At 46.7% G+C, this 25,277-nt stretch overlaps 1 protein-coding gene across 2 annotated transcripts; it reads left to right on the top strand.

Annotated features, from left to right (window-relative positions):
- The first annotated feature begins 2,424 nt into the window (after positions 1 to 2,424).
- On the top strand, positions 2,425 to 22,579 carry CTTNBP2NL (CTTNBP2 N-terminal like). Of its 2 annotated transcripts, XM_018079805.1 has the most exons (6): positions 2,455 to 2,467; positions 5,802 to 5,876; positions 7,461 to 7,568; positions 18,261 to 18,491; positions 20,220 to 20,327; positions 21,098 to 22,579. In XM_018079805.1, exons 3-6 carry the CDS (start codon positions 7,470 to 7,472, stop codon positions 22,577 to 22,579), a joined length of 1,920 nt encoding a protein of 639 aa, XP_017935294.1. In that variant the 5' UTR covers positions 2,455 to 2,467; positions 5,802 to 5,876; positions 7,461 to 7,469. The 2 variants fall into 2 exon arrangements, with proteins under 2 accessions (XP_017935295.1, XP_017935294.1); XM_018079806.2 differs by lacking the exon at positions 5,802 to 5,876 and having other exon boundaries at positions 2,425 to 2,467.
- Positions 22,580 to 25,277: the final 2,698 nt, after the last annotated feature.

The following is a 25,277-nucleotide window of genomic DNA, read 5'->3' as shown; positions in this document are numbered from 1 at the left end:
CAGGTTGCACGTCCTGCTCTCGCAGGATGTGGTGAGTTAAGTCAGCTTTTGCTTTGTCCAACTTCCTTAATCTGCAGCACCCCATGAGCCCCCTTCCCCTTTTCTGAGCAACCCTCCTGCAGACAGCCCATCCATCTCCCTCTGCCAGCAGCCACCTCCTCCCTTGGTTCTACCCGGACTTCCCAGAGCATCCCCCTCCTCTTACACCCTCTCCAGCCCATCCTTCCTTCTCCAAGGGCTTCACTCAGCACCCTCGTGTCCTATGAGGGTGTTTAGGCAGTGAAGAGAAGCCTGTGACGGGAGCTATCACCATTTTTCAGGTATATGATTAAAGGATGTCTGCCCTAAAACCATATTTCAAGGACAAAAGAAGAGACAACAGGTGAAAAGCAGAGAGCCAGGAGAAGCCCAGGGTGAGAGAAAGGTAATTACAATTACAGGTCTTAATATACCAACTGCTCGTGGCAGTGCCACAAGGGCACTTCCAGGCTGGCATGGCTCAGGAGAGGTAACCCATGTGCATTTTTCCCCCCTGGGCTCTGAGATAGCGACACCAGAGGCGCTGCAAAACTTCCAGTATTTATTGAGGCTGGGAAATAATGCTCAGACAGCCTGTCTAGACAAAACCATCCTCTGAACATCCTAGACACGAGACTGCAATGGTTAGAGGTGGCATTGTCTCTACGTAAAGTCCTGTCACCATGTGACACCTTTTTGCAGTGGATTTGGACACTGCTGGTTTCGTGGCATGTGTCACAGGCCCTGTGCTGCAGCTCCATGTGTTCCCAGCGCTTCCCCACTGTCACACTCACACAATCACAGAATCAACGAGGTTGGAAAAGATCTCTGAGGTCATCAAGTCCAACCTATGACCACACACGACCTTGTCAACTAGACCAGAGCACTGAGGGCCACATCCAGTCTTTCCTTAAAAGCTTCCAGCGACAGTGACTCCATCACCACCCTTCCAACATCTAATCACCCTTTCTGTGAGGAAATTCTTCCTAATATCCAACCTAAACGTCCCCCGGCACAGCTTAAGACAGTCCCAGCAGTGGGAAAAGCCATTAAAAACTGTTTTCAGCTCATCAGAACTGAGCACGATAGCGGTGCCGAGTGAGCACATCCCGTGGAAGGTCAGGGGTGGAATGATTTGCCACGTTCTCCACAGAAAGGGTCAGTTCTCATTCTGGCTTAGCAGAGTGCTGGGTAAGCAGCTCCGGCAGCGAAAATCCTGCTGCCCTCAACAGTGTCGGTGACCCCACTCCAGCTGAGGCATCCATGGGCAACATTCCTTCCAGCAACCGTTTCCAGCGCATTCAGGGCTCTTTCCTCAGCTGACAGCAGGTAGATAAATCTAAACACTGATTTTTCCACAGCACCTCCATGCTGGGGAGTCGCTCGGCGCTTGTGAAAGCTCATCAGAGGGAAGCTGTGACAGGCTGTAAGGGATGTGCCCAGGTGAGTCACGCCGCGGTGTAATGGTCCTTCCCAAAGAAAACGTAAGTATTATAAACACCCTCAGGCAAACCATCAGTCTCGAGAGTGAGGCCAACTTCGAGCTGGGCTACAATGAAGGGCAGGACCAGGAGGAGTGAGGGGAGCAGGACCCAGAGCTGCTGCGAGGGGAATGGGACTGTCCCAGGAACCATGAGGGGAACAGGGCTCAGAAAAACTATGAGGGGAGTGGGATTGTCCTGAGAACCATGAGGGGAGCACAGCTCAGAACTGCTGTGAGGGGAGTGGGACTGGGCAGCATGAAGGGCTCTGGCCTGCCCTGGGCACTGACAGGCACTGTTGAAATGGGTACTGCGAGGGGCTGTGAGGGGACACTGGTCTGCCATAGGCACCACGAGGGACTCTGAAACGCACCGCCCTTGCACGGGCACCATGAGGGGCTGAGGGGCACTGGTCTGTTACGGGCACCATGAAGGGCTGTGAGGGGCTCTGGTATGCCACGGGCTCCCTCAGGGGGCACACTCCTGCCCGGATCCCCCGCCAGCTCAGGCACCGCCGCTCTCCCAAGCAGGAGCTCTGCGGGGCTCCTTTCGATGAGTTTTTATACACCCCATTCCCGCCGCCCGGGCCCTGTTCCCGGGTCCCCGCCCGGCCCGTCGCCTCAGCGCGGGGGCGGTGGCTCGGGCGGTGCCCCGGCCCCGCCCGGGCGGCTCCACCCCGCCGCGGCGAAGTGACGCGCAATCACGGCCCCGCTCTCCCGCGAACAAAAGGGACTTTCACCCTCCCCCCGCCCTCCGCGCCCCGCCCACTCCATCTGATTGGCTGTCGCCGCCGCGCCCCGCCTTCTCCCCGCCTTCCTCACGGCGGATTGCCCTAGGGCGCGGCGGCCGCGGCGCTGATTGGCGGGAACGCCGTCAATCAAGGAGGGGCGGGGCAAAGGGGCGGGCGCGGGGCCGAGGGAGCGGAGGCGGCGCGGCGGGCGGCGGCCGGCAGTGGCGGCGCGGGGCAGGTCGGTGCGGGGCAGGGCAGGTCGGTGCGGGGGCAAAGCGGGTCCCGCCTCGGGCTCAAACGCTCGGTCCCGCTCGGTCCGGCCCGTCCTGGCGCGGCGCTGCGGCTGCGGGCGGGCAGCGCAGGTCCGGGGCGGCCGCGGGCTGAGAGAGGGGCGGTGCGGGGCCGCTGCGGGCGGGGCGGCCCGCGGCGCGGCTTGGCGGTACCGGGGCGCGGAGGCCGCGGGGAGAGCGGGGGGGCGTTCCCGGGAGCTGGGCCGGGCTGGCGGCGGCGGGGTGGGGTTGTTGTCCCTCCCGGGACCCGCGTGCCGCCCCCGGTGCCGGGGAGCTCGGGGGGCTCCGGGCGGCGGCGGGCTCGGGCTCCGGGGCGGCGTTTCCCTTTGTTTCGGTTGCACCGGCCCGGTTGTGCAGCTCGGGAGGCACCGAGCCGCCCCCTCCCGGGGTGCCGGTGCCCGCGATGTGCCGCTGGAGTTGCCCCGTGTCCCGGGGTGACCCTCGTCCCGTCCCGGTGCCGGGGTCACCACCGATCGTGTGGCAGGAGGGGACGAGGCTCCCCCCGGGCTGGGGGGGCTGAAGGTCAGCGATGGTTTTGATTCTCTTTCAAGGAGCTGCACGGGGGCTGTTCAAGGACTCGCACAAAGCACACGCTCAAAATTTTGCTGATTTGCTTCTTTTCCCAGTAGTACTTAAAAAAATAACAGTGCGAGGATGTTTTTTGGGGGGTAGATGTCCTTTCTCCTGTGAGATAGACACATAAACCCTTCTCATTTTAACCTAATCCTCCACAGTTGTGATGCAACGCCAGGTAGCACCGTGGATGCACAATTATAAAGTGCATCCTTGGCTTTTTTTTTTTTCCTATTACATAAACATATCGTGTAATTATTGTTACGACTCGAACATCACGCTACACACGCAGCAGCAGTTCGGGGAACTTGTCTATCAGGAGTTCCCAAACTAGTCATTTGGGTTCTCCTGGGAATGCGATTACACGACTGCCCGTGCTGGCTCCTGGAAAATATCAGCTCTTCTTCGGGGACAGGCAAGAGAAAAGGAAGCTGATTCGGGGTTGTGGACATAGAGGGAGGCATTGTTGCGTTGGCACAGCTTTGGAAATACCCTGTTTCGGAGGAAAAAGGAACAACAAGCTTTGTTCTTCATTATATTCTTCTAAGTGGAAGAGTTTTGAGCCAAGGGCTTGCAGAGGATCTTGAAGCTTCCACCTGACAAACTCCCCTCTCTGTGCCTCGGGCTGATCTTTGATTGCTGCCCTCTGCCTCCAACCTTTGCTGCAAGTGGGTGGGTGAAGTTCCCCTGTGCTGGCAACATTCTTTCGCTTGGTTCGTGCTCGTATGTGTGTGAGACAAGTGAAATGGAACCTGGACTGGTTTCATAATCACCTCGCCGTGATTCAGGGCGAGGAGGAGCTGCCACGCTCTGGAAGCTTATCTGTTTTGTTCCTCAAGTGGCACATGCCAAAGATAACTCCCCCTGGTTTGTTGGCTTGGGTGGTTGTACGTACATTTCAACTGCTCTCGATGGTTATTTTCAGTTAAATACTGGGAAATAACTTTCTTAGAAGAGTTTTATCTCCACTCACGCTCTGCTGGGGAGACTCTGATGGTCCATAGCTGAGAGGAAGCTCACCTTTAGGCAAGCAATAAGTAATTATCTTTGTTTGTGCTCTAAACTCGGGCTTATTGTCCAAAAATGGTGCTATATCTCAGGCCCAGGGAAAATATTTATACCATCAGACTAAATAATGAGGTCCTTGTGGTTTGCTCTCTGATTCCACTCAGCCTGTTTCCCTGGATGGGAAGGGGTAATGTGCCCTGGGAATTGCTAGATCTTGTTTCTGATGCTGGGAAACCCTATCTCCTGGTTAAAGGTTTGGAAACAGAGGGTCAGGTTCCCCAGCTGAGGCACCCAGATCCCTTTGGCAGAAGGGGGCTGTTTGCAAGGGGGAGAACTGGGTGATTGAATAGGATTGGTGTGATCTTTTGTTAAAAAGTGGGAAGAGGGAAGGCACAGGGATGTGTAGCCTGAAAGCAGCCTTGGAATGGTCAGCTCAGGAGCCTGTGATGCTGAAGGGCTGGGAATGGATTTGGATTTAGATTTGGACAGGGGGGGGAGGAGCTCAAATATGTGCTTATTAGCTGTTTGATCCAGAGGTGCTTCTTGTTCTTGTAAAATAACAGCTTAGAATGAACAGAACTTTTTTCTCCCCCCCAAGTTTTCAGCTCCCTGGGGTCGAGTGGCCCTGAAAGGGAACGCTTGGGGTTATGATCCATTCAGCATAACAGGAATCTGCCAGGTGGGTTCTAGAAGCTCCCTGTGGATCCCTGCAGAATACAGATGCATTTTAATGGTTTTTTTTAGGGCAGTGACCTTATTTGTAGCCTCTGCTGCCAGTCTGTCCCCTCAGTGTGGGGCAACTGATGCCAACAGAGCAGTTAGAGGTCCAAAATCAGCAGGTTACACACAAGGAAGCTGAGGCTGCACCACTTCTATACCTTTAATGTTACCTCTTGTTGTTGTATAAACGATTGCCGCTGCAAACTGGCTCCTGCTCTTTATTTCTCTTGAGTATTTTTACCTGTATATTTTAGGCCAGGGCTTGTTTATGTTATTAAGCTGATTAAAGACTACAGAGGCATGGTAAGAATAGCAGGGCTTATTCCTATAACACTGGGAAGTACAAGTCACAATGGGAGTATTTAGGATATAGAGTAGAAATTATTACTGCCCAGACTAATAGCTTTTAAATGCCAAACTGCAGCTGGTAGCTGCCCCTGCTGTAAGAGTGAGCTGCTTGGTAGCTCATGGAGAGATGCAGCTGCACATTTCTGTGTCCTCCCTTTTTGAGGGAAAAGCCTGAATAGAGTCACGTTGGAAGTCCATGTTGGACACTTGCTGTCCTGGGGTGACAGAATTAGATGATACGTTTTGTTCCGAGATCTCAAAGGAAACTTCTCCTTTTTAGTTCTGGTTTGTAATGCCAGAAAACCAATATAACTTGGGGAGTATCTGGCAGAAAAAGTTATTTCCCCTCAGTACTTATTCAGTCTTAGCACCTGTGAATTTAGCCCGAGCAAGGACTGAGGTGCCTCTCCTGAGCAGATGTTTGGATATTCCACATTTAAAAGCTGCCCAGGGAAGTGGTGCAGCTCAGACTTAAGCATAGTAAATATTAAAGGCTAAAAACAAGCCCTCTCTCCTCACCCTGTATGGCTGCTTAGTTACATTTTAGCATTAATTTGCTGCTTCTGTTGCATTCTCTCCCTTTTTAAGAGAAACAAGTTGTAAATCACACTCTTTCCCTGTGCTCTCAGCTAGGCAGGATCCTCGTGGTGACAGAACTCTCCAGCCATTCCTGAAGCTGATGGTCATTCCCATCCTGGCCCACTCAAGGTGTGTTGGCTGCTCAGAAGGTGTAACTCTTGCTAAAGAGTGACCAGCACTGTCCTGGCCCACCCAAGTGTGATTTGAGTCAATAGAGCGAGTTTCCGAAGTGACACCCTTGTGTCAGCTCCAGTCAGGCTTTTTTAACATGATGACAGATTGAACAGGTTTTCCAAACACTCCACTCGTGGGTTTTCCTCTGGAAAGTGTGGATGCAATGCTGACAGATCCACAGTGTCCAGTTAGGTTGGGTTTGGAACAGCCAGTCGTGGGCACTCCCACTGATGCTTCCTGAGCAGCCCGTGGCAGTGGGAGGGTGAGCCAGAAGAGTCTGAGAGTGAGAAATGTTGCTGCTTTATGGAATTTCATGTAAAACACTGCAGGAAGCGTGTGATGACAGCCTTCCCCGCTTAGCAGAGGGGCAGGGAGCACATTTCTGATTTCTCTTGCTGTATGAAGCTGCTTGCTCCTCTCTGAGCAGAACTTTCTGTTCCCAGTGACTGGAAAACTGCTCTGGCACAAACAAGACAGAACTTGCTTTTGTGTATAACTCTCCAAGGCACAGTTATGCAAATCAGTTGTAAAGGAGCAGTGACTTCAGACAAATTAGGCTTCAGCTGAACGTTTTAGCTGGATAGGCTTCTCCAGTAAAGGCCAGTTTAACCCTTTATCACTTGCCACTGGAGTTTGAAGTCTCTGAGAAGCTTCTTGGTACTGTAGCATTTTCTTACTGACATGAAGTTTGGTGAAACCTGGACTCAGAAAAGTGCATTTGACGGTTGTGCAAAGCACAAGACTGTCTCAATGGATATATCTGCATTACAGACAAGGATTTAGTCTTGCAATTATTTCCATTTTTAACAAAATAATGTAATGAAAAGACTTATTACTGGCCAGCGTTAAGTGTAGCAGCAAAGATGCAAGGGAATAAAAAGCTTCTTTAAGTGCAGTTCAGATGATGGATCTCTGTTCTTATGTAGGCAGTAAAATTGTATTTAATAAATGATGGTGATAGTGAAACAGTTGGAAATAGTGGTAATTAAATGTGTATTTTCCGTGGCATTGATTTTTGTAAAGTGGTTTGGGCCTGTTCCATTAGGAATGGATAATGGCATTCCTAGGAAACATATCTCAGCACTGCAATATTCCCTTCACCATGGAGCTTGTGTGGGTGGCCCAGCTTGGCCTTCATTCATCACAGCTCCTCAGTGATGTTTGCAGCTGCCTGATCCAGATGTGTCATTTACAGCTTTTAAATATCCATGTTTTTCCCCCCCCTTTCCTGTTAACTTTGGCTACTTCTTGGTGAATGTTATCCTGTCATTTTAGCCTGCACACTCTGCCCTCACCATCTGGGTGTGCATATGTTCGTGTCCCCTGGGAAAAGGTGGCAATGCATCTTCTACAACTGGTCTTGGAAGCTGGAGAGAAAATGATCCCCTTGTTTATTGTTCCCTTCCCCCCCTCAGGGCAATTTGCAATCCAAAATCTGGAAGCTGAAGTTAAATGGAGATTACATGTCACAGCTTAGAATACTGATTTTAATGTCCAAAGAAACACCTAAACTAAACTCTGTTCCATTTTTTTTTCCAGGTTTTCAGGATGAATCTGGAAAAACTCAGCAAACCAGAACTACTGACACTCTTTAGCATTCTAGAGGGAGAATTAGAAGCAAGAGATCTTGTCATAGAGGCCTTAAAGGTATGTTTGTAAGTACCAGGATAAGAGGCAAAAATGACATCAGTTCTGCTGTTTTAAGTTCTGCAGAGCACTTGTATCCAGGGTGAAATTGGGAGGCAAAGACTTATTACTGGCTCAGAATCCCATGTTAATATCAGCAGGATTACATAATAAATGCTGTATTATCACCTGTGCCTTGGAATTAATTTTGGGAAGCTGCTGCAAGGAGCATTTCAGTGTTGAAACGCAGAGTTACCTGCATGTTTCCATCCTTCCTCATAAAAGAACCACGTGTTTCTGCTGTGCAGAAGCTGTCTCAGAATTCCTTTGTTGGTTTTGTTCTCCTTTAGCAAGGGAAGGGCTGCTTAAAGCAGGAACTCTGCTCACCAGGAGGGCTCCCAGATTAGTCTTTTAGTGAGAATAACAGAGTGAAAAGCACCCGTGGCTTTGTATTGACTGAGCCACCATAAGCTGGCACTGCTGAGCCCCACACTTATTCTTTCCCTTTGCTGGCACAAGCATCAGTGTAGCCTTCCAGTGAGGCAGAAACCAGCTAAAACTGCTGAAAAAAAAAGTCAAATTTAAGCCACATCAGTGCAGGTGATGTGGTGGTGGTGGTGTGAGCACACGTGATGGGACAAGGGACAGTGGTGCTGGAGCCTCTTCTTGCAGGGGTTGTTTGTGGTGCAGGAAAACTGGCTGAAGTGGTGTGGTCTGTGGTACTCTCTGGCCAGTTTGTTGTGTTGATATTAAGCCTGGAAAATTTTAAAAATATATGTGTAATACTGCTAGGAAACCTGGTTGGCACTCAGCCTCAGTAAGGTGGAAAAAACCCCAGTGCTATAAATGATGGAAGGGGTCAATTTTTGAAGCAATGAGTTGTGGCAGGGTTGAATATTGAAGGCTTTTCCAAGCTGAGCTGTCACTGCTCATAATGTTTAAAATTCCCAGCTATTTCAAAAGAGGAATGGCAGCTTGCAGGCCTGGGAGCTGCAGGGCTTGGTTTTCCAGCAAAAGCTTCTGTAGCTTGATTCCAAACACCTTTTGGGGGAGTAGAGGGGTGTCCTCTGCTTATGTTTGTTGTTAATTGTTTTTGCATTTAAATAATATTTTCGTTTTGGAGGTATATCTTCACCCTCTCAAAACTGTGGATCAGGTGGAAAGGTTTACCTCCTGTTTTGAAAGAGATTTCTTTCTCCTCTGTCCTGGGATCTGTTTTCTCATTCTGTGTGGTCAGAATTTGTTACCCAAACAAGCCTCAATTTAATATTTCAGTGTGAAATGCGTGTAATGGAGCACAGGGAAGGAATGCAGCAGCTCCATTCCAGAGTCTTTTTACTGCCTCCCTTCCAGTGTAAAGCAATTATCTCTTCTGTTGAAATTTAACCTGCAGTTCCCTCTCGTGTGAGGACATTAATACAGTCAGAATACCCTTTGACATAATTTGTCGAGTCCTCATAACTGAGACGAAATTAAATGAAATTGTAACCTATGCTTGATAATTATGGAGTATAAAATACCAAGCTAATCAAAGGTTAGTGCTGTTTTCCCCTTCTTCTGTCAGGGATATGCTGCAGGGTTTCATCTGGAGACTGTGAGGAAAGCTGGAGGTGGGAGGAAAGGGCAGGGAAAGCTTCGAGTCAGAACTGGCTCTTGCTGCCTCCTGAGCATGAAAATTGCAACCCCTGAAAACTGGCCAGTGCCTGCAGCAGTGGGAGATGTTGCAGATCTCCAGCTGTGCAGCTCCTCACATCCAAAAGCCCGTTCCCAGGGATGCTGCAGCCCAAGCCTGGCTTCCTGCTGGCAGGAGCCCACGCTGCCCTTTCCATACGTGGAAGGAAAAGTCGTGTAACTGCTTAATCTGGTGGCTGGGCAGAGGTTCAGCAGCAGAGAACTCCTAGCTTTGCTTTGTCCACTTATTTGGAATATAGAGCCAGAGAAATTCTGGGGTTTGCTGTGTTTTTCTCCTTGTTTGCTGATAGTAACTGTGGTAACAGCTTTACCGAGCCTTCCTGGCTGGAGACTTTGATTGTGTGTGACTAATTAAAGGAAACCTTGCTAATCTGTTTACTCACGTTTTGATACATTTAAGTGCTGCCCAGAAGAAAAGAAAAACCTTTTAAGACCGAATTAAAGATTGAAACTCTGAGAGCATTTAGTTTAACTTGCATATATTGGACAAATTTGGCTGTAATTTGCCCTGAGAGGGGTTGGAACACCCAGGGCTGGGGAAGGAATTGTCTGACTGTGGTCTCACAGCTCTCTCTGTTCCCAAAGTGTTGTGGACTTTATATCCTGCCTCAGCTGCCAGATTTCTTTGCAGGAGTGATAGTTTTATGGGAAGTGCAGGTATATGTTGGGGAAAAAGGTGGAGTTCAAACCTCTGAACTTTATTAGGGGATTACACGCTCCTAAATCATGCCGGTGATTTTCCCCAGCAGTTACATTAAACACATCAGTGTCAGTGGTTAAAAATCAGAATTTTATCTGCCTATTTAATTCCCACATAGTAGCAAAAATGCATTTCCCTTCCTGGGCTGATTTAACTTCTAGTTCAGATTTAAGTGCTTCTGAACTCTGGACGTTTGAGGCAAATCCTTTGCTACATAACAGGAAAGGACAAGAACTTGCAGGGGAAAAGCCCCTCCATTTGTAAACTTGTAATTTGGCTGTAACCCAGTCTGCAATAATTGATCCTCCTGCACGCTCAGAGACAAACATTTTGCATCTGGCATTTAGCAGAGGGAATCCATGCATGCAGATGACAAAGCTTAAAATAGTTTCCCTCTCTCCCCTGGTCTCAGGCCCTTGTTGGTTGGCACTGGCCCTGCTGCCCTCTGGCTCAGGCTGGAGCTGCTGAGCTGGGGGTTCCAGAGCCCACTTGTGCTCCTTTGCTTTCCTCCCTGCCCAAATCTTTACTCATTATTCCTTGCTGCCTTCTCTGGGGACATCTCTTCACACCCCACCTGGAGCCAGCAGCTCTCCATGTGCTGGGGTGGAATTTTAAACTTCTGGGATGTATTTGCTGCTCCCAGAGCAGTTGTTAGATCACCTCTAACTGATGCTTCCAGCATAGCAGGAATTCCCCTCCCTGACTTGTGGCCTTGTTTTTCCTGTAGTTTATTTTTTTCCCTGTGTATTGGGGTGCTGGGCATTGTAATAAGGACAGTCATCTCTCCCTGTGAACCTGGTCTTGCCTTTTAATGTCCATTTAAAATTGTAATATTGCTTCAATTTCAACAGTTATTTATTCATTTATATTGAATAAAATAAAATATGTTGAATATGTATATTATATATATTCAATATATATTATATATATTTCATATATTTTCTATATATTTCAATATATTAATATATTCAATTAATTATTATATTCAGATATTCATATATATTGAATATAGATTATAGTTGAATCTTATTAATATATATTTCAATGTATATATATATATATTTCAATATATATTATATATTTCAATACTATATAATTAGTTCAATATATATTATATATATTTCAAATATATATTACTATACTGAATAGTATATATATACTGAATTATAATTATATACTGATGTATATAATTATATTAATATAATTATATATATGTTCAATATATAAAATATATTGAAAAAATAAAAATATTATTATTCAATTATACTCATATAAAGTGAACAAGTTTACTGTGTTCAAAATACCCTTTCCCAGTGCTTCAGTTTGCTTCCTCTATTTTAAAATCTCTTTGGAGAAAAGAAAAAAACCCTTTTTTTTTCTTTTTTTTTGCCTGCAAGTAGCTTCCTGTCCACTACATAAATCTCAGTGTTGGAACAGACCTTAAGTCTCACTTCTTATTGTGCTCCTTTTCCTGTAGCTATAATTGTGTTTATATCATCCAAAAAACCCCAGATGCTGTCAGAGAGTTGCATAACACCAAGAGTTAGGCTCTGAGTCCTTATTGCTGCGTGGAAAGGATTGCAGGAACCACAGGTTCATCTTCTGAAATAGCACACCACGACTGGAAACAATTCAATATTTAAATGGGTCTCTAGTGCTGTGTTGGAGCACTTTGTTCCCTGCCCCCCCCTGCTCTTTAAAGAGAATTTTCCATACATTAGAACTGAAGTTCTGTTTGCTTTCAGAAAACGGGAAACAGCTTTCTGGCTTTTTTCTTTTATGTTAATGAGGCCTCAGGCAATTTACACTGGGATAGAAACTATTTTGTGTTAATGACTGGGAGCTGGTGTTCATCTCTTTGCTCCTGAGTTCAGTGAGTCACTCTGAAGCAATATTAATGCACTGCAAAATTAAGTGTGCCTTGGTCAGTGGATTTAGAAACTAAGTTTACAGAGCAGTTTCAAAACCTGAAACCTACCTCTTGTTTAAATAGAAAAGCTCAGTAATACAAAACCTCGCTGCAGATGCTGCTAAATCTTTTACAGATGGGGCAAATTGGGCTTTTGCATCACTTGGAAAGCAGCTTCCCTGGAGCAGCGTTCCCAGGGGTGCTGTCCTGCTGGAATGCAGCCCTTCCTCACAGCTTTGCTTGCAGCTTCGGGGAGTTTTTTGTTTATTCCTTGCTTGAAGCAGCACACTTTGCCAGGATCTTTCAAAAAAAACCCTGATTTTCTTCACCTCCTCGGTGCCCAGGGAGGTGCAGGAGAAGGGAGCAGAGAGGTGTGGGAATGGTTCCCACTCTGGAATGGCTCCTGCTCGGAATTTCAGCTCTCGGGGTGTCGTTGGGCTCCCTGGTTCAGGGGTGACCAAGGTGCAGTTCCTGAGCACGGTGCCATCCCTGCACCAGCTGGGAGCTGGGCACAGCCAGGCTTTACACACTGCACCAGAAGCTCCCAGAGAAAGAAATTGCAATTTTATGCTCTTTTGACATTTCCTAAGGAAACTCCACGTCTTCTCCAAAGCTGATAACAGGCCCTACATGTGTTCCAAGTGGGCAGCTCTCGTTTATCTGGTTTGTCCACTTGATATAATAATGGCAATTAAGACAGAAGCTGCATTGGAGCAGTTTGCTTTGTGGCTCTGTGCTTGGCATTGCTGCAGAGCTGGAGCTAAAGCAACACTGGGAATCCCACTCCAGCATTTTTTGACATTTATTTTTGGGCAAAGCAAGTGGTCCCCACCCCCATTTCCCTTCTCTCTGTCGGTGGTTGCTGTGACCTCAGCCTGTCTTTATTCCCAATATCTGTCTCTGGGGAGAGAAGCTAATAAGGAAGTTCAAAGCAGCAAGAAGCTATTTAAAGATTATTCCACTCTCTGCTGCATGAAGGAGGAACTTCTGTGCAAATTATTACTGGAGAACTGCATACACAGTAGCTACAGTTAATTAACAGTGTGTTTGCCTTGTGCTGATGAACTCTGAAATTACAGGCAGGAGGAATACTCTACATTGTGTCCAAGAAATACTTGAAACAAAGTCTTGGAAATTCCCTGTTTGATGTTCCAGTAAAACAAGTTGTAAAGATGATTGAATGCAGGGAGAAAACACTGTCACATAAACAAGGTTTCAGCAAAAGGAAATCTTTTATTAAAAAAAAAATCCTACAGAAATAGGTTATGGGAAACATTCATCCCAAACCAGTCTAGAAATCCCAAGAGGAAACTGTAGCTTTTTTCCTAAGAAAGCGAAGCCTTTGCTTTGCCTGCATGGGAAATATCTTGTCAGTTGGGTCAGATATTGCTTCTGCTCCATGAAATCAGAATTATCTCTTCCCAAATGGACTAGCAGTGGTCCATTACCCAAACCGGAGCTCAAAGCCAGCCAGTTTCACATGGAACCCTCTCTGCTGTTGCCTAATTCTTCCAGAAGTCTGGAGTTTTATTTTTAAGAGCACTTGATGTGCGTGGCTGCTTCCTTTTTTAAAAGCAGCCCAAGCTTAAATGTTATCTTCTTTTCCTGTTGGGAGAGGGCAGTTTATTAGTCTTCCAAACTGCTGAGTAATCCATTTAATTGCTTCAGGGGTTGGAGTGTTTTGATAGGAAATTCCCAGCTGCATATTTGAGATGCTGCAGGTGGAGGTGCTAAAATAGGAGATCATCCAGTTGCAGAGGATTTCATCTTCTTTCAAAGCACAGTTGCTGCTGTTGGGAGTATATATGTCATCTCTGATCCAGATGAAATTTTCCACCCCTGAGTTAACAATGCATTTTGTAACCTTATTTCCTTACTATCAAAGCCTGTCTTCCTGTGGATCTCTGTGTTTCAGTAGGCTGATAGTGGGATCTGAGATCTAAGCTTTTTGGGCTCACTAACAGAATATTTCTCTTCCATCATGAAGTTCCTTCTGTTCTGAAGGTTGAACAACTGTATTTAAGACTGAACTTTAGTTCAGACAGGACAAAATCCCAGCTGTTGGAGATGTTTGTACATGAGTCCTCCAGTGGTGGAGAAGTTGAGCTGCAGAGTTGTCTCAGTGAGGAGCACGAGTCACTCTGTGACACTTCCACACCTGTATAAAACAACCTCTGCATATTATGGCACTGTGACTTCATTTTCAAAGAGCTGCCTCGATGATTTTTGGTGACTGCTCTGCAAAAAAATCCCTGTTTGCATTCCCAAGTGCACGGTGGCCCAAATGCCAAAGCACTGGGTCTGTTTTTGCAAACGAGATGTGGTCGGTGTAGGATGACCTGGTTGAGACTTTTCCTAGTCTAGACAACTTTAATTAAGTGTTTATGCTCTGCTGGCTATTAAAGAAGAATAGCTGGACTTGAGAAAGCTCTTAGTGTTATGATAGTCTCATCTGTTTGTCATGCCAGTGCAGGAAAACACTTAATTGCTCAGAGTAGCAAGGAAGAACTACTTGTTCTTTCCCAGACAGGAAATAAACCATCCCACTAAATTCAACAGGGATCAGTGCTGTGAGGAGCAAAGGAAAACAGGGCTTTGGTTACACCTCCAGCGTTGCAAAAAATGGAGGGGGACACACCTTAATCCCAGTTCTTTGAGATTTTATTAGGAAGAACTTGCCCAGTAAAGGCAAGGTTTGTTTACACTGTTGAAACACTGGTGCCCTTTGGAAGGGTCTCTCCCATGTTCCTGGGTGGTTGTGGAATGACCAGCACTGGGATGAGTTGGGATTAAGCTCATCTGTCAAGGCAATTAGGCCAGCTGGATGGATATCCCAATTTATATTTACAGGCTTTTTAAAGCTTGAGTCACGTAGAAATTCCCTCCACACTTATACTGAGGTTTCACTGAGTCATTTTTATAAATTCTTCAGAAAAACTGAAGATTCCCTGTTCCTGGAAAAAAAAAAACCAAACAAACCTAAAAAAAACCAGCCTGTAGTTTTTCCTGTGATTCATTAAACCAGGGCTGCCCCATTATCCAGGATTGCCCTCCCATTTCCAGGGCTGATCTTTTCCTTCCTCTCCTTTTTTTTTCATTGTGTAAAGTTAGAACAATATCTGGAGCTCTGATCAAAGGTATCCACAGTTCCTGATGGGTATTGCTGATAGAGAGGGAGGGGTTTCTGTGAGTGTGAGCTGTTCCTCTGTGGGTGTTTACTGCAGGGGTTAAAACCCAGCTCCAAACAGGATGAATGTCCCTAATTGGGTTTGGTTATGGAGGAGATATGCAAATAAAAGTATTTTGGTTTCATTTTTTCTACCTTTTGTCAAGGCAATGCAAACACCTCTCCCTTGGAGAGCAGAAGTTGACTTTATTAATTTTTTTTCATGCCACTCACGTGGTTGCACCTTAGAATGCAGGTCCAAGAGTTGGACTCAATGATCCTAGTGGGTCTTTTCCAACTCTGGATATTCCATGGCTCTGTGACTACAGCCCTTGTGTGCTCAAGTGAAATATTTTGCATTTTTGATCCTGGGACATCAGGAAACAGCCATTCCAAGAAGTCCTGGCTTCTGAGCTGCCTTTTCATTTGAGCCAGGCTCAGTCCTTGCTATCTGAAAGATGCCCTTGTGCAGTCCCATGAGAAATGGGGGACAGTTTGCCAGTCCTGTTCTCTGAGGGGGTTTCTGGGGAGGTGCCCAGTGAGGCTGGCACGGGCTGGCTCTGCATTCAGAGCTGGGAGCTTTGTTTTCCACCCTGTGCCAGCTCTGTGCCATTCACACCATCAGCAGAGCCAGGGCTGCGTGGGGCTGCTGCTTGGAGCCCTCCACCAGCTCTGGAAAACTGCTGTGCTCCATTTGGGATGGTTTAGTTGCTGTTTGTGATCTGCTGGGAGCAGAAAGGTGAAGCACATCTGATAAAAGTACAGGCAGCGTTCGTTTGGAGGCAAAAACATGTCATTTGTGTGCCCTGGCAGGAAAAGTGCAGCTTGGATCAGAAGCCTCCTGTGGGTCACACAGTGCTTGGCTGGTTGAAGGTGCTAAAGTTTGTTCTAAATTAAACACACTGTGGTTAAAGGCACTAGAACTCACTCCTGCCTTGCAGTGCTGCAGGGAACTTGTGCAGAGGAAAACCCACATGTGTGGCCTCACTAAAAAAAAAGGGCCAGGTCAGAACAGAACAGAGCCATTTATATGGCAAAGGAAAGGTGTGAATTGTCATGGTAACCAGTCCTTAGGAGACAATGTGGATCCAGAGGAATCCAAGTTAAACCTGGGATTTGGAAGGTGTTATTCCCTGGCAGGTGCAGCAGCTCTGCTGGGCACGGGGTTGTGCTGTCAGTGGTACCCGTGGGAATAAAACAGTCCCAGGTTTTCACAAATGCTCAGAATCCCACAATGAAAGAGTCCCAGGTTTTCACAAAGCCCAGAACCACTTCAGTAGAAAGCAATGATTATGTTTCTCCCAGCCAGGACAGCTCTGAGGGCTCTTTTGTGTCTAGAACTGTTTTCCCTCCTGTGTCTTTTGTTGCATAAATATCTGTTTTCACATGGTTTCTTATCATGGTGGTAAACATGCAGATAATACTTTAATATCTGGGTGTTTATGAAATTTTGTTTAGTTTTCAGAACTTCACTGTAATCATTCAGTAGGATAAGCCTATTGGTATCCTAACAGACAGATTTCCAGATGGAATGGCTGATTCATAATCATTTGGGTTGGAAAAGACATCTGAGCTCATCGAGTCCAACCATTAAACACTGTAAATGTGGAGCCTGGTACATGTGAGTTGTCTCAATTCTTACATGTCACCAAAGAAACCTCATCAGTCCTGTCTTGCTTCTTGAGAAACTGAACTCTGTTTAGTCTGGATGAGAACATTAAGGATTTTATTAACAATTCACAGATTTATAGGCTCTGGCAAGAATGAAACTCTTTAATTGCTCAACACGAAATTCTTTGATGGTGACACAGTCAGGGAAACCACACAAACTGCTTCTTTCACTGATGGGACAGTAAATGATTAGATCTTTTATTGAGCAGGAGCTGGTTCTTACCTTCTTTGCTTTCACACAGTTGTGGAATGTAAGTCATGGCCATGGCAGGTAGGTGTGGTATGAGGATGTTTGTAGACTGAATGTGTTGTGGAGATGCTGTTTTTAAGCAAGATTTTCCTTTATTTCTTGTTTGTCTGGGGCCACTTGGTTAAAAATCACTGTTCAACGGGGACAGTGAGAAGTTAATCAAGCACATGCTTTTTCTAACCTCCTCAGGACTTGTTTCAGGCTGAATAGTGTGGGTTTGCTTCTGTTCCAGCTGTGGGAATGAGAACATTTACAAAAACCACTCCAGGTGTCTCACCTGGAGAACAGTTGTGAAGTGGGGAGGTGCCCAGCTGTGCATCTGATCCAGGCCAGAGCTGGCTTTACTTCCATATTGTAGATTTTATTGTCTTTGTTAGTGGGAGACCACCAGCTTTTCATAAAATCATTAAGGTTGGAAAAGACTTCCAAGATCATCGAGTCCAGCTGATGACCCAACACCCCCCTGTCCCCCAGCCCAGAGCACTGAGGGCCATGTCCTGTCGTTTTTGGAACACTTCCAGGGATGGGGACTCCACCACCTCCCTGGGCAGCCCCTGCCAAGGCCTGACCACCCTTTCCAGAAGGAAATTCCTCCTGATGTCCAACCTGACCCTCCCCTGGCACAGCTGGAGGCCATTCACAGAGAGAGAGAAGGTCCCCCCTGAGCCTCCTTTTCTCCAGTCTGAGCCCCCCCAGCTCCCTCAGCTGCTCCTGGTGCTCCAGCCCCTTTTCCAGCCCCTTTCCCAGCTCCATCCCTTTCCCTAGACACGCTCCAGCCCCTCAATGTCTTTCTTGCAGTGATGGGCCAGAGCTGGACACAGCACTCGAGGTATATTGCCCATTTTAAATGTATTAATGAGCATTTTTATCAGCTTGGGGCCCAGCTGAAACCTTAAACTTAACAGCTTGAAAAACCCTTCTGATGGTAGAAGGATTATTGTCCTCACCCTACACTTACCTTCTCATGGTATTAATTTGATCAGAGTGTTTGTCCCTTTGTTATTGGTGTGATCAGAAGGTCCAGGTGGACTTTTATTTTTTCAGTGGCATGGGCTGTGCTGCCTTTCAGGTAGACCCCTTTGTTTTATGAATTACTCTCCTGTCTGTTAACCTTTAACATGACACTTGTGTTTTTTCCTGTCTGAATGCTCCTATTCTTGTAGCAGATAACAGGATATGAATCAGACTGTGTGGAGTTCTCTTTATCTCTAAGTGGAAAACAGAGAGAGAGGAATATTAACTACAAAATGCTTCCTTCTTCAGCTCCTTTTTTTTGTTTGTTTGCTTCAAGGATATTAAAATGCAAATTTGTTTTTGTGTTGCAGGCCCAGCACAGAGACACGTTCATCGAGGAACGCTATGGCAAGTACAACATCAGCGACCCACTGATGGCTCTGCAGAGGGATTTTGAGACCCTGAAAGAGGGGAATCATGGTGAAAAACAACCAGTGTGCTCCAATCCTTTATCTATTTTGAAAGTGGTGATGAAACATTGCAAGAACATGCAGGAAAGAATGTTATCCCAACTGGCTGCTGCAGAAAGCAGACACAGAAAGGTAGGTTTTGCTTCAAGTAAGATGTGCATTTTGGTGATATGTTAACTTCAGCAAGAACATTTAAATCCCTGAGATTTGGTAAATGAAAGGACTTTGCACCTTTGTTTAAACTTCTCATTCAAGGTGATGCAGCTGGTAAGTTTATTAGTTATAATTCCAAAATCTGAAGCACACACAAGATGTTTTTGTTGGGACAGTCCAAAAAGGAGCTAGCTTGCAGCTGGGAGGGTATAGTGCTTCCCAAAATGTAGGAAAGGGTCTCTGGAAGATGGAATTCTGAGCAGAAAGTCACTGTTCTGCTTGTGGCTTGTAGTGAGTGGTTGTTGAGAGGCTGGTGCCAGGTAGTAATGAGATAGCACCTCCTTGTGCTTCCCTAAGGAAGTATGGAGTGACCAGAAGTATTTTCCATGCTATTTGGCCTCTTTAATGAAGCACCTGTTATTCTTCAGATGCATATTGACATCAATATAGTTCTTGGTTCACATAATTCCACAGAAATAGAAGCCTCTGGAAGTGACAGCAAGGCTGTGGTTCACTTTTCAGCCAAATACCTAATTAAATCATACTATTAAAATCAGATATTTTTCCCCTTCTCCTTCTGTTCTTCCTGTCTCCTTCTGTGAAAATCTCCCTTGAATACTTAATGATATATAAGCATTATTTGGAAGCTTAAATTTCAGGAAGACGGAGCTAAAGAGGAGCTGCTAAATTCAGGTTGAGCATGTGTTGGGAGAGCTCAGAGTTTTGGTGATGAGAAACAGCAGATCCTCTTGGAAAGTTTGTATTCTGAGTGGGTTTTTTTTTGTTGAGTTAATAGAATTTCAATTATTCATGTAATTCAGCGTTAAAGCTGAAGGAGCTCCTTAACTGGGTCCTTATGGGAAGCAGTTTCATTTCAAGAGCTCATCTTGCTCTTAAGTGGAGGAACAAATTAATGTTCTTTAAAATAAACTTGGCACTGGAGTCCTCAAATCCCTGTAAGGCACTGGGGAGAAGCCTGTGTGGGAATTACTGCTGGAACCATAGCAAGGACTGTCCTGTCACTGCTGTGTCCCCTGGGTGCAGCACCTCTGCTCCTACTGGGGTTTGTATTGATGGTTCTGCCAGGAAATTTTGAGTTTCAAGGCACAACAGGCACAGACTGAAATACAGGGAGTTCCATCTGAATATGAGGAAAAACTGATGTATTTTGAGGGTGGCAGTGCACTGGAACAGGCTGCCCAGAGAGGCTGTGCAGTCTCCTTCTCTGGAGATATCCAAACCCCTCCTGGCTGTGATCTGTGCAACCTGCTGCAGGTGAACCTGCTTTGGCAAGGGGGTTGGACTAGGTGATCTCCAGAGGGCCCTTCCAACCCCAGCCATTCTGGGATGGGATTGTTCATAACAGGAACCTCTCAAGGCTGTTCCACAGCGTGGAGGAGAATCACGCAATTCAGGTATTTAGTGATAAAATGAAGATGTGAAGACAGATGCAGTGTGACATTTTTGTAACTTCTTTCACAAACTGACTCAGTTAGACCAGGTAACACCATAGCATTGAGCCTGTCCAAAAATGTGACTTTGAGCTGAATTTGGATGTCTGAGCCTGCAGTGGTTGCTCCCGTGTGTCATTCGAGCCTGTGCAAGGGCGCAGATCCCTCCCTGTGGCTTTGGACGTGTGTGACTGTCTGTGCTGACCTCTCCCTGCTTGTGAGCACAGCTGGGCATCCCCTGGTGTTTGTTTGGCAGGTGATCCTGGACCTGGAGGAGGAGAGGCAGCGGCACGCCCAGGACACGGCCGAGGGGGACGATGTCACCTACATGCTGGAGAAGGAGCGGGAGCGGCTCACCCAGCAGGTACAGTTTGGGAGCTGCTGATTACCCAGCCCACAGAAACCCCTGAGCTCCTGGGTGCTGAACCCCTCAGGGACGTGTTGAAAGAGTAGCAGGAACCTCCCTCTCCAAGGCATTCCTGGCTTTTATCATTTTGCTGTGAAAAACAACCTTAATTTCTCGGGGCGTTTCGGTGGCTGAGCAGTGCTAAAAGCTATTAATAGGCAATCAGATATTCCTTCAGCCTGAAATCTGAGGAGTGCTCAAGAACAGGGCTGAACTTACAATTGGTGGTGCTCTGTGTGCTCAAAATTCAGAATAAGTCATGAGAGATCTCCTGGGGGTGTTATTCAGAGATGCTAATAAATATTTAAGCCACTGTTTTCAGTTACTCCAGCGCTGCTGCCTTTATTAAGCACACATAACACATCAGCATTTTAAAGCCTAAATGCCTTTAGAAGGCAAACTGACAAAGTAGTAAATGAGGTGGAAGGAGGCTTTGCTCCGGCTCGCTTGTTCCATCAGTGCATGGCAGGCTGGGTGTATATCTCACTAAAGGTCAATTGAATTTCATACATGATAAAACTACTAGTAAGTAATAATTCTTACTACGTGCAAGCTGAGTCATTCCAGACTGTCTTGCAGGTTTCTGGGGCAAGAACCTCTTTCTTAGCCTTTGCCATCTTTTACTGTGTGATTTCTCCAAGATACACAGTGAACCCCGTTCCTTTTTGGGGCATTATCCTTCAAGGCTTTAAGTTTCCCTTAGAATCTCTTTTGTTCTTAATTTGCAGGTGGAGTTTGAAAAATCCCAAGTGAAAAAGTTTGAGAAAGAGCAGAAGAAGCTGTCAAGCCAGCTGGAGGAGGAGAGGGCACGCCACAAGCAACTGTCTTCCATGCTTGTAGTGGAGTGCAAGAAAGCCACTGCCAAAGCAGCTGAGGAGGGGCAGAAGACAGCAGAACTGAGCTTGAAACTGGAAAAGGAGAAGAGTAAGGTGAGCAAGCTGGAAGAGGAGCTGGCAGCCAAGAGGAAGCGGGGTTTGCAGATGGAAGCACAGGTCGAAAAGCAGCTCTCGGAGTTCGACATTGAAAGGGAACAGCTGAAAGCCAAGCTGAACAGAGAAGAAAACCGTACAAAAGCACTCAAAGAAGAGGTGGAATGTCTGAAGAAAGCCCTGAAAGAGCTGGAGGCTTCTCAGCAGGAGCACAGTCCCTCTGAGCCTTTGCAGCCAAGCCCCTCGGTGGTGTCCAGGGGCGTCACAACCGACAGTCCCCCGGTGAAGTCTGTGTCTTGCCAGACCGAGTGTCTGCAGGCAGAGAGGGCAAACCCTGCCAGCACAAGCAAAGCTGTTCACAGCATGTTTCCCAGCCCCTCTGCACCAGTTCACTCCTATGCAAAATCCAATGGGCATTGTGACCTGGATGGGCAGGCAGGTGGGGAGCCCCTGCAGACACACCCTGCAGAGAGCCAGGCTCAGAGGGAGAGATCTGCTGGTGCAGCCTCGGAAAGCGCGGTGGAGAACGGGAGCTCTCCCGTAAGAACGGAGTCACCGGTGCACCTGATGTCCCAGCACCCTGCTGGGGGGGTCTCCCTGTCTCCCAGCAGCACAGCTGGGTCCTCCCTGACACCTTCTCCCTGCTCCTCACCGGTGCTGACCAAGCGCTTGGTGGGAGCCTCAGCCAGCAGCCCTGGCTACCAGTCCTCCTACCAGGTGGGCATCAACCAGCGCTTCCACGCAGCCAGGCACAAGTTCCAGTCCCAGGCAGAGCAGGACCACCAGTCCAGTGGGCTGCAGAGCCCCCCCTCCCGGGACCTGTCCCCCACCCTGGCAGACAACTCAGCAGCCAAGCAGCTGGCCCGCAACACGGTCACTCAGGTGCTCTCCAGGTTCACCAGCCAGCAGGGCCCCATCAAACCCGTCTCCCCCAACAGCTCCCCCTTTGGCACGGACTACCGAACCCTGGCCAGTGCTGGGAGCCCCAAAACCGAGGCTGGGCACTCCCCCAGCCCTGTCAAGGTGTCCAGCCCTCTCAGCCCGTTGTCTCCCGGGATTAAGTCGCCGACCATTCCTAGAGCAGAGAGGGGGAACCCTCCGCCCATCCCTCCCAAGAAGCCTGGCCTGGCTCAGTCACCTGCTGCTCCTGCTCCTCTCACCAAAAGCCCTGCCCAGGCGTCCCCCCTGGGGGCCCCCATGGACGTGGCAAGCAGCTGCTCCAACAACGCTGTCGTGTCGAATGGCAAAGACCTGGAGATCCTCCTGCCAACCAGCAGCTAGTCTCCAGAAACTGGGAATGTGACATTCCACAGCTCAGCACCCTGGAGCTATAAGACACTGTTTTTTCCACTCCATGTTATTTATTTCCATAGTAGCAGATTCTGTCTGTATAAAGCATTTAGTATATTTTTTTCTTTTTTTTTAATAGGTAGGAAAATATTTTTGTTTATGAAGAAACCTTAACTACAGCTATACAGTAGCCTCCAAACGTCTCATGGCAACAGTCAAATCATTAGAGAGAACCATAATCGTGTGGTGGGACCTATCAACCTCTAATGGGACTGAAATGCTACTTTTAAATTATGTAGAAAAAAGATTTTTTTGCAGACTTTTTACTCCAGATGAACATTTTATAAAAGTGCCTGAACTAAGCCTGCAATATGAATGTGATTCTCGGGAAAAGGTGAGGAGGGGACCATCTAGCTGCAGAAACAAATCCTTCTGAGTCCTGAATGTTGAAACCAACACTGGTTTTCTTTTGAATTCTTTCCATTTGCTACAAGAAGTTAGCAAATACACTACAAATTCTGTAAGGTGACCACCAGACCAACACAACCAGCCATGCTGTGCCCTTCAGGACACAGCTCCCAGCTAATTTGAGGAAGCACGTGAGTTTTTTGGGGTAAAATGTAGCTGTAATACAACCTGGATACTTTTTTTTTCACAGCATTTCTTGTCCATATAGTTCTTTTTGCTTTCCTCTCACACATTGTGCAAAGATGCCTGTGTGCTTTAAATGGCTAAACTCTGGTTTGTGGTGTGTCACCCAGAATTTTCGAGCTCCTCAAGCATTCTACTGTTGTGTGTAGAACTTCTGAGAAAAGGATCTTTCTGTTACTTGACAAAGATCTCACTATTACTTGAAAAAAAATCACTAATCCACATGACACAGTTTTTTTTGCAACAGTAACATGGGATCTTCGACTGTAAACAAAAGCAATAATTTTGTTCCTCATCTCTGTCAGTTGTGTCTGACTGACCTGGATTTTACCCACGAGCTTTGGGATCTTGCTGGCTTTCCTTGGCTGCAGTTATGGAACCAAATCATCACTGCTGTGGAAATGAATATGTATATGTGTGTAGATATATCACACACATATGTACTGAACACACAGTGTATTAGGGAAATCTTTATATGCTCCTGATCTCCTGCCTAATAGGAAGAAGATGTGGCAATTAAAAAAAACCATTTAGTGAGGAATTGTCTAAGTTTGAGGCAAATCATGAGTGTGAAAAAGCATTTGGGCCCGAGAGGGGAGAAAGCAGCTGGTTCCTGTGCAGAAACATTTGCTGCAGGCAAAGCAGCCAGCACAGCACAGTGGTTTTCTGAGTCACTGTGGTGAGAAATACAGGAGAAACCCCACAGATCAGTGGCAGGGGCTGAGAGCACGACCCTGAGTTAATGATCTCCGGTGTTGGATGGGAATTGAGCCTAAATTTAGAACCTGGACTTGCTGCTTTGAGAGCCCTTCCCTGGGTGCAGTGTGGTGTTTACACAGAGCACAGCTTCCCACTGCCAGAGACACCTTCTCCTTTGCCAGTTTTCAGTATTTCCATAGATAAAACACCTTTGCTGGGGGGAGGATCCCTGTGCCCTGGGAGGAGGCACCTGTGGCCATGGCAGGGAGGTTCCTGCAGGCTTTGAGCCTCGTCCCATGGGACAGCAGAGCTCTGGGCTGCTCTGAGTGACCCCACACACCGTGGCAGGTGTTTGGACTAGAACAGGGGTTTGGACAGACCTTTTAGCAGCCTTTTAAATTGTGATCCTGTAGGCTGTTGTTCCTAATCCAGTGGAGCAGGCTGTGCACAAACAGCAGAGGGACAGAGGCAGCCAGAGCTAAATGGGCAGTGACTCTTTTGGAAGCACATTTATTACTTTTTTAACTAAGTATCCACAGGAGATTTTTTTTTTCCCTCTTGCTGAGAGAAACTGTAAAAATGTATGGGCAGGTGGATTTTGGCCCATGTATCCCTTCCAATTCAAAAGTGAGGCTTTTGTATACACTGCTTTAACGAGTTTCTTTGCTTTTACATTAATCTAACTGGTATTATCCCCTTTATTGATAGCTCTAGAGAGAGAGATACTATGATGAAGTCTAATAGGAAATGCACTGAGTACTGTTTCTTCTGAAATATAATATGGGAAGGGGGTATGCAAAAGAATGTATTTTTGCTAGTAGCCTAACTTCTGAGAGAGACTAAGCACAAGGGATTAAAATGGATCCAACTAATTCAGTAAGACATTTAGAGTTAGTATTTAACTGTTGATGTAGATTCTGTGTGGAAGCAACTAAATATTTCTTCTCTAACTCACATCAGTCCTAAGCAGACATTGTTGCAGAGTTTGTCACTGGCTAATGGAGTATAATGAAGTGCAAAATGTATAACACTAGTATTAATTCATTAACACTTGTAAATTTGTAAAGCCAAATGTACCAAGCTGAAGTCTTTAATCATTTTTATAGCTGATGGCATTAAACATGTTAAACATTCATATTATCAATAAAGGATTTTATTTTTAAGATGTGCAAATTGCTTAAGGAGATGTTTGGAGTTGGGACTGCCCAGCAGGAAACAGTCCTGGTGGTGAGAACAGGGTGTCTGTGCTCAGACAGGAACCTGGAGCTTTAATGGAGGCTCTGAAATATCAGAAAGAAGCAAATTTCTGGGGAGTAGAGCAAGTCCTGAGCAGTTGTTG

Source organism: Manacus vitellinus, unplaced genomic scaffold (genome assembly GCF_001715985.3).
Source record: "Manacus vitellinus isolate BGI_N305 unplaced genomic scaffold, ASM171598v3 scaffold_47_pilon, whole genome shotgun sequence".
Taxonomy (NCBI): domain Eukaryota; kingdom Metazoa; phylum Chordata; class Aves; order Passeriformes; family Pipridae; genus Manacus; species Manacus vitellinus.
Note: the sequence above shows the minus strand (reverse complement) of the source record. Positions and strands in the feature narration are given on the sequence as shown.

Bases quoted from the DNA above. Each gene is read 5' to 3' on its own strand.
- CTTNBP2NL (XM_018079806.2), top strand. From the start codon at position 7,470: ATGAATCTGGAAAAACTCAGCAAACCAGAACTACTGACACTCTTTAGC. The intron at 18,492-20,219 runs GTAGGTTTTGCT...TTTGTTTGGCAG, and splicing joins CAGAAAGCAGACACAGAAAG to GTGATCCTGGACCTGGAGGA. The intron at 20,328-21,097 runs GTACAGTTTGGG...CTTAATTTGCAG, and splicing joins GGGAGCGGCTCACCCAGCAG to GTGGAGTTTGAAAAATCCCA.